Genomic DNA, 8916 nt, shown 5'->3' with positions numbered 1-8916 from the left:
CCCTTCACGTGACTGCCCTGCCAAGAACTATAAACTGATATCCATCAAACCACAGAGATGGATAGATAAACTGTATTAGCTGAAATTGAGCCTATAAATACATTATTAATATTAGTAATATAGTAATATTTTTAGATGTGCTGCGGTATTTGAGGAGATCCTGAACAACAGGCTGGACTTTATCCCAGAATGCACTGGGCAGGAGGCAGGAAACACCCTGAACTGGACAAGCTGCCAATCCATTCCAAATCTAACAATGATTAATGAACAACTGCAGTCATACTTCACACCTACAGGCAATACTAGTGTGCATTCCACCATTGTTTGGACTGTGGGAGGAAACTGATGCAGTCAACATATAAACTCTCCACAGAAAAGATTTTCCAGGAACCAAAGTCTCTGTTAACCACTGAGCTGCTGCACAGGACCACACACACACACACACACACACACACACACAAACACACAGCTGTGTACAGGCCAAACAAACCAAGTGAACTTTACATGTATATTTGAGTCAGGTGATCTGGTCTGAGGCTTTCGCTCTCTGATAAACTTACTGCGTGAGTGATCAGAACAACCAGAACGCCATCAATCTTAGCTTTTACTGATACTCAGATTGAGACTGCTGCAAGATTAAGCAAACCAGTGAGTTTTAAACTGTACTTTTACTATTGCAAATAAAAAATAATAATCACCATCATCACAGAATGAAACAAAATGAAAACATACTTTGATCAAATTCATTATGCACACAGTGATTGAAGTCAAATTGATTTCCACCCTTTAATAACCTCCTTTAATACAATTCAAGGTTCAATTTCAGCAAGGCTTACTGTTGTCAGTTTTCAATTTGATTTTTAATATGAAGTTGTGATACACTCTGTGTTAATGTTACAGTTATGGCCCCTTATACTTGGGTTGTTATCTGGTTAACACATCAGAGAACAAAAAAAGGGGCAGAAAGACAATTAAGAAGATGCTCTTTATTGGACTCTAATGCTGGATTCAGGTTGTGTTCAAATATTGATTTTAAAAAATCATTTTGGTGGAGTGGATTATAAGCCTTTTCAGTGTGAGCCTGTCCAAGGAAAATGTGTGCTTCACCCTGGCTTGGCTTTTCATTTTCTGATTATTTATTTATCTTTACTCTGGATTATTTCATTTTTCTTAGCTTTCAAGTTTATATATCAGGGCTAAAACCACACTGTTGACAAAAATTAAAAACTACTGTGGCAGCCTAATTAACAAAATGATTTGTGATTTTTTTTGTTTTCTTTTTTTAAAGAAAAAATACATATTTTCCATTGCACATAAAGTTAATCACAGTCTTTGTACCTGAGCATAAAGTGTTGCAATGCTGATAAATGTGTGCTCTTGGAGTAATGACTGTGACATACAAATCAGCAGTGTTTTAGGTAAAACCATTTAAAACACAAAGGAAAATTATATAAATGATTCTGCATCCATCCATTTTATATGCTGCTTTGTGGCCACTTTAGTAACCAGACAGTGTTTATTCATTTATTCATGCACTGTCTAACTACTCTTCCTTTATTTTGTCATCCATTGCATTATATTGTGAGGTGTTATTGTGTTATTTTGTGCATCAGGAGGGGCAACAAACAGCAGATTATAATTTACGACACATGCTACTGCAATAAACTAACAACCTATAAGGTATCAACGACTCCAAACTTTTGACTGACCACTGATAAAGGCAGCAGTTACATTATTCAAGTGTATTCTGCTGCAATGCAGTACGTTGCGCGGGTGTTGATGCTGGTTCGGTGTCCACCTGCAATACATTTGGGAGCCGCTGTCGCCTAATACTTTGTCACAATGTCACGACAAGGAGATAAATCCGCTGTGTTTTTTAAGCCGGTCTGAGCTGTAGACAGCCCTCATTGAGAAGCGCGAGCACGCGCAGAGCCCACGGGGGCGCGCCGGTTTCCGCACTTGTGTGCCACGGGCGCCCCCTGCTGCCGGTAGGCAGCATCTCAGCCCAAGCGGGGGGGGGGGGTTAAAACCGTGGAGGGGTGGACCTTGACACTTCCGCGTATGTGCGGTGTCACCCTTAAAATATTTCGCTGGCGGTGTCCCCTCCTTGGTCTGACATTGTAGAAACGGACTACACACGGTTGTAGGCGTCCGGTATGAAGACACGAGACCATCCCGTTTATCTATGTGACATCCGGTAATATCTACTTACAGGCGCCTTGGAATCAAATCTCCCCTACTACCGAGTGCAAACGTAGCAGACGCCTTTTTTTTTTTTTTTTTTTTCCAAAGGTCGCCCGCGCTGTAACTTCACCGGCTGTAGATGTGACTAATAAAGTATTTATGTAGCCAAACCTTCGCCGCTCACTGGTATGTCACACCTTGTATTCATACTGTATTTGTTCCAACATGTTTGAGGGCACCCGAGGACACACAACTAACTTCAGGGATGCACTGAGGCGTCAAACATCATTTCAATTCATATCTAGTAGTGACTGTTGTCAAAATGACAGCTGAAACGATTAGTGGATTGCCAGGACATTCATTGGCTTTTGTTTTTTTTTGGATAATCGATTAATTATATCAATCAAGTAAAAATGCCAGACATTAGCTCATTCCAGCTTCTCAAATATGCAATTTAATGATTTTTTTTTTTTGTCGTATAACATTGTAGCCTGAATGTCCCTGGGTTTTGGACTGGTGGTAGGACAAGACAGCATGTCTGAAGATGTCTCTTTGGGCTCTGGCAAAACATGATAGGCATTTTTCATTATTTTTCGATATTTTAATAGACAAAACTAAATCAATTTATCTGTAATGAAAATATTTGTTTGGATCCCTAGTTCATATACAACTTCCATCTCAGAGAAACACACTTAGTCCAGTGTACCTAGATGTATTGCAGTTGCGCTGCATTGCAGTGTCCGGTATATTCCCATCTTAGAATCCCACTTTTTCCAAACTTTTTTTCCCCCCCCATTGAGACATGAGGACTTTAGGGCAATATTCATTCATATATACACCCACACACACACTAAAGTCTGAGCAACATAATGCCCAATCTTTATCATTTTCCTACATGCAGTCAAAATGTACCAACATTTTATAAGGAATCTCTCCCACCAGCTAGTCTACACCGCCCTGCTTGTTTGTGATGGAGTAAGTGAAGCTACTCTCCTGGAAGTCATTTAGATGTGCTGTGAAAGGCATTCTACAAACACAACCAAAACCTCAATGGGGTTAGTAACTTTTATCACCACAAAATTAACAAGCGTAAAATTCATGCCCGCTACAGTCTTTTTCAGTTGTTTTCAAAAGAGCTAACACTCAGGTGTTCTACTCTACAATCCTGGTAGTGACCATGGTCAAACCAGGAAGGCTCAAGAAGAGATAAGCGTGAGTAAATATAGCCATTGGGTGTAATCCACTTCGTGCATTGCATTATCCAGTGAGTGCTTATCTCATGCTACGACAGTGGAGGAGACAGTTGACATCAATGGTTTAATTTGTTCCCCAGAATAAATTTATTCAAGTTGGGACCATACAAACCTAGTGAATGACAGGAGGAGGTATCAGATTTCTTACAGGAATGACATTGGTAAAGAGGGTGTGGAACGTTTAAAATCAAAGATGCACAACGTACAGCCATCGCCCACAGCTAGTGGTGAGACACTATAGTTTGTTCCCATAAATAAGGCAGAATGTCCATAGAAATGGAAAGTTATTACATTTAGCCAAATTGGACAGTGATGTGACAACATGAAGAATTAGAGGACTTTCTTCAGCTCATCGTACAACACCAGCACGAAGGCGCCACCCATGCCTCTGAGCACGTTGGACCAGGCTCCCTTGAAGAAAGCCTTACCACCCTCATCACGTGCAATCTTACGCCAGCAGTCAATGGTCCCGGTGTACATGATGTCAGCTGAGGAAGGTAAGAAAAGAGCAAGAGTTAGATGAAGCCAAAGCAGAAAAAAATTTCTGTTCTTTGCATAATGTCCTAACAAATGCATGTTCAAGCAGCTACAAACGATAGTAATGTCTTTCCATCAGTATGCATCAACTAGACTGCCAAGGATGCCATTAATGCAAACAAGCTCACCTCCTTTGCGTCCGGACTGCATCATCATGCGTCTACGGACAGTGTCGAAGGGGTATGAGGTCAGGCCAGCAACAGCTGTCACAGTCTGCGCAATCATCCAGCTGATCAATATGTGGGTGTTCTTGGGGTCTGGAAGCATACCTGTAGACACAGAAGGAAAAAGATGTAGAAGATGTACGCTTGTACCTCTTCAGAGGTTCAGGTGTATGTCAGTGTACAATCAGCGTACCCTTAGCTGTGTCATAGATGCCGAAGTATGCAGCCCTGTAGATGATGATGCCCTGCACAGACACACTGAAGCCCTGGTACAAGCCTCTCAGACCATCAGACTTTAAGATCTTCACCAAGCAGTCACCCAGACCGGCAAACTCTCTCTCAGCTCCAGCCTTTCCCACGTCGGCGGCTAGACGGGTACGGGCGAAGTCGAGGGGGTACACGAAGCAGAGGGAGGTGGCTCCAGCGGCACCACCAGAGGCCAGGTTACCGGCAAAGTACCTCCAGAACTGGGTGCGCTTGTCAACACCATCAAGGAAGATCTTCTTGTACTTGTCCTTGAAGGCGAAGTTGAGGGCCTGGGTGGGGAAATATCTGATGACATTGACAAGGTTACCTCTCCAGAAGGAAAGGAATCCCTGCTCCTTAGGGATACGGACAACACAGTCGATGATACCCTTGTACTGCTTATCTGCGGTGATCTGCTTACTGGCATGCTGGACCTGAAATAATGAAAAAGGAACAAAGAAAGATAGTTTAGGTTTAAATCTGAGAAGCCAATTAACTGTTTAGCATATGACAATCACAAGGTCCCCTTGGTGTGACCTTGGTAGATGCTAAACCTTTAAAAGTTGCTGCAAAGTCTCCATGCAAATGCAATTTATCAGAGCATAACATCCGTCTTTACTAGCAATCACTTGATAATGGCTGCTATACTGAGTTTTGTTTCCCCAGACATTTGTTACTTAGCGAGAGATAAAAAAAAAAATCCTCCAACTTTAACATTAATATACAGGTGGGCAGGGTTCAGTACTGGGAGAGATAGAAAAAATGTCGTTGTGCAGTCTGAACAGACGTGGGTGTAAAGCCTGTTGACCCGGCAGTGATTGACTGTAGACCGGGCCTTGGGACAGCCATCTCACTTACGTTAGCCAACATTAAGATGTACATTAGCCACCGTGTCGATAACAGTCACTTAAAGCGAGAATATAATCGACCCGTTCTCCTATTGTAACTGCCTATGAAATATTAGAGTTGTGAATACACTGGAGGAGTTCCCGTTTGTTTGTACACAATGTCCCAATGTCAGTACAAACGTTTGTCCTTTGTTAGCTACGCCCGCTAAGGTTAACACAGGAAGCTAACATTAGCAGCCAAGCTCGTGTAGGTCATTTCAAATGACGACCTTAAATACTTAAACCCATCATCCTTATGACTTTCATCGATTCTACATAAACAACACATACTACCGAGTTCAACTACAAACCCGCGGATACGTGAGGACTACCGGCAAAACGACCCCTTAACTATGTCCGATGGCAGTTAGCGGGATCACTGGAGCTAGCCGGCTAACGCAGTGAGCCTTCAGGAAGGAAGACTTCTTTTACCTGAAGGAGAAGCTTCACTCTCTCGATTGGGGCGACGGCTGTTTTGGAGATGGCAGCGGAGATGCCACCGGCCAAGAAATCCTTGGCGAAAGAAATAGCTTGCTCACTCATGGTGCGATGTTCTTGATGTGCCTTTCAGGTAACCAGTAAACACGATATACCCCCACTGCCCTCTATTGCTGATGGCCTGCACCGACGAAATGGCCGATTTCTTAGCCGCGTTGAGAATTTATTCAGCACGGTGGATCGCGAGACAACACGGGAACTATGAGCCGAGGCTATTGGCCAACATGTGAACATCACGAGGTTCTCCGCCAATTACACTGTGATGTCGTCGTTTTGCGTAGTTGTCTACGTCCTTAGGCAAGTAAGTCCTGGTATTAAAAAAATACACGTGAAGTTAATTTAGACAGCAAAGGAAACGAGTTACTGCGTGGACTCGTTCAGATTTGGGCGCCAGCTCGGAGTCAGGTCCATGGACCGATGAAGGCGGCGGCTTGATAGATCGCCTTGAATCATACTGGAGGAAAGTCATAGGGACGTACTGAGCTCAGACTGTCAAAGACTGCAGAGAAGCCCCATCCCGATAACGAATGACAGCATGTCAGCTAACATTGAAAAACTCCCAGCGTCTGCAACTTTAACAAATGATCCTGTACGGCCACTGATGCTTTTTAGTGAGGCGCGTTCCCTTTGCTTTGGCATGTTTTATATAACCTATTAACCATTAACAGGCGAACTAATGTTCCAGCTTTTGGATGGCTTTCCTGAGTCTATTTACGCGCTGCTGCAAAACCTGGATATTATTAAATGCCAGATGTTTGATTTCATCCCGAGAAATGTTCCTCAGCAACATGCACTGGCTCTGCTGGCACCAGTGATGGGGGAAGTACTCAGATCCTTAGGCCAAAGTAAAAATACAATAGTCTAAAAATACTTCATTCCCGGGTCCGCAATTAAAAGTCCTGCATTCATAATGTTTCAAAAGTACAAAAGTATTATCAGCAAAATGTACGCAAAGTAGGCCAACCAAAAGTAAGAGTATTCATTTTTCAGAAACACTAATTTCAGTGTTATATTATTAATATTACATTGTATTGTTAGATATTATTACTTAATGTTACAATTTGTGTATGTGTAGACAATTGTAGGTACTTTATGCACTACTGGTTAGTTTAATGGTAAAGCAATGCATCATATATTATATTTTAACACTTAATATTTTGCATGCGAAATCTTCATCTTCAAAATAATTATTAACTGAAGCTGTCAAATAAATGCAGTGGAGTAAAAAAAGTACGTTTCTCTCTGAAATGGGGTTGGAGTACAAATATAAACTAGAAAATGCGCTCAGCAGAGCGCTGACCTACGCCAAGGCCGATGTCAAGCATACACCAGACTTCAGAGGAAGAAATGAAATTTCATATTAAATGATCCGGATCAGCCCCGAAATGGCGTTGGTTCTTCCCTGGCCCATGTCCCATCCCTCCCCCGAGTTTGGTGCAAATCGGTTCAGTACTTTTTGCGTGATACTGCTGACATACAAACAAACAAATGGACACGAGTGATTACGTAACCTCCTTGGCGGAAGTAATTAGCATATAATTACAATACTCCAGTAAAATCGTACTTGAGTACAGTACTTGAGTAAATATACTCAGTTAATTTCCAGCACTGGCTGGCACCACAGGTTAACGAGCTCACTCGTTGAAACGGTGGATCTTGTGTTTTAGGGGAGAGCTCATTTCTGATACTATGTATCCTGGTTTGGTGCATAAGTGCCGACGTTTCAAAATAAAAGTTTAATTTATTCAGTCTACATTTCATCAACGATGTCCACTAGAGGGCGGCAAGAGACTTGTGGTCTTTATCTTTATTTAACTTTCTTTATCTATTTAAAAGGAAGAAAGAAAGAAAGAATCTAAAGTAAGGGGCACTCATTACATAATTTCCATGATCCAAAAGGCTGATGAGGCTTGACATATTTCTGGCTTTCTGTTGCACTCAAGTCTCAATGTTTTGACATTATGTTCTTAGTGTTTCATAAACCCCCGTGACAGTTTATGAAACTACTTCAGTTTTATTTCAAACATCATCAAACGAAAAAAGTGGAAGCAAAATATGTTTCTTATTAAGATGATGCCAGCTGTTGAAATCTAGTTTTTTCTTGGGCCTTGTTGATGGCTTATTATACCAAACAATGTTTAGTTTGGCCACACAAAACTAACAAGACTGTTCTAATTTTAAAAACGACCCTTTATCTCACAGTAATAAGCCTGTGCTCATATTATTGCGGTATCTGGATCTGTATAACTTACAGTAACCTGTGAATGTCTTATCTCATGCACAGTGTTGACCACAGAGAGGAGCTGCTGCGATGCCATGCAGTCAGTGTCAAACCTCCTCCGAGGAATCCAGCAATAGACAAACTTCTGAAGCAGGACTAGCCGTTATCTGGAGTACGCCAAGATAACAGTGAATTAAGCCCGACTAAGTTGAGAGCACGCTGGGAAACAAGTTGTTAAAGATTATTCACTCATACACTACAAAATATGTTTGATGTTACAGTAGAAACAGCAAAGTTCGTGGTCTCCTTGTGCTGCCCTGTTTGCTGTGGATAAGAGGGCCTTATTAAAGGCCTTTGTTGTTCTTGCATTTTAATGACAGTCGCTGTCCACTTGTATTTCTTGCTGCCACTTGAGCATCCAATTGAACAGCATGTGTAAATTAATCCACTAATCCCTATGCTGTCTTTTAATTATAGTGGGGGACAACAGGTCATTGACTAGCACTTTGCAATTTTAAATTGCTTTTGTTCTCTTTTAGAGAGAGGTAGTAGTGGGTTTATTTAATCATATTTTGACTGCAGCATTTTTAACCCTTAAATTAGATACAAATGTGCAAATCTAGTTGTGTGTTTATATAGGAGGGAATAATATAGAGAATTACAACCTTTGGCATATTTAGTTTAACATTTAACATTTAAGCTCACCTCAGCAGACACATACTCTAAAGGCATGGGGGGGGGCTAATCAGAACCAAGGTCGGGTAGGTCAAAATGGAAAGTGAACAGTGACAGTCTTTGTCAGTGAATTGATGCCCTGCTTCTTGAGCACACAAGCAAATTTTCCCTGCAGCTCGGTATAGGTAGAAAACACAAGTTCAATTTCAAGGTCAAAGCCATTTGTTCAGTGGAGATTCGCTTTGAATACA

At 41.6% G+C, this 8916-nt stretch overlaps 1 protein-coding gene across 1 annotated transcript; it reads right to left on the bottom strand.

The window, feature by feature from the left end:
* Window positions 1–3487: 3487 nt before the first annotated feature.
* Window positions 3488–5917, bottom strand: si:dkey-251i10.1 (uncharacterized protein LOC100038774 homolog). The gene is made up of 4 exons (XM_040150787.1): window positions 5704–5917; window positions 4332–4818; window positions 4103–4243; window positions 3488–3925 (listed from the first exon to the last, which is right to left on the bottom strand). The coding sequence occupies exons 1-4, from the start codon at window positions 5812–5814 to the stop codon at window positions 3768–3770; spliced, it is 897 nt and encodes a 298-aa protein (XP_040006721.1). The 5' UTR covers window positions 5815–5917; the 3' UTR covers window positions 3488–3767.
* Window positions 5918–8916: the final 2999 nt, after the last annotated feature.

Source organism: Xiphias gladius, chromosome 17, assembly GCF_016859285.1.
Source record: "Xiphias gladius isolate SHS-SW01 ecotype Sanya breed wild chromosome 17, ASM1685928v1, whole genome shotgun sequence".
NCBI lineage: Eukaryota > Metazoa > Chordata > Actinopteri > Istiophoriformes > Xiphiidae > Xiphias > Xiphias gladius.
Note: the sequence above shows the minus strand (reverse complement) of the source record. Positions and strands in the feature narration are given on the sequence as shown.

Excerpts from the sequence above, each read along its gene's own strand:
- si:dkey-251i10.1 (XM_040150787.1), bottom strand. The coding sequence starts at position 5,814 with ATGAGTGAGCAAGCTATTTCTTTCGCCAAGGATTTCTTGGCCGGTGGC. Across the intron at positions 4,819-5,703 it reads GAGTGAAGCTTCTCCTTCAG|GTCCAGCATGCCAGTAAGCA; the intron begins GTAAAAGAAGTC and ends TCATTATTTCAG. Across the intron at positions 4,244-4,331 it reads CATCTATGACACAGCTAAGG|GTATGCTTCCAGACCCCAAG; the intron begins GTACGCTGATTG and ends CTGTGTCTACAG.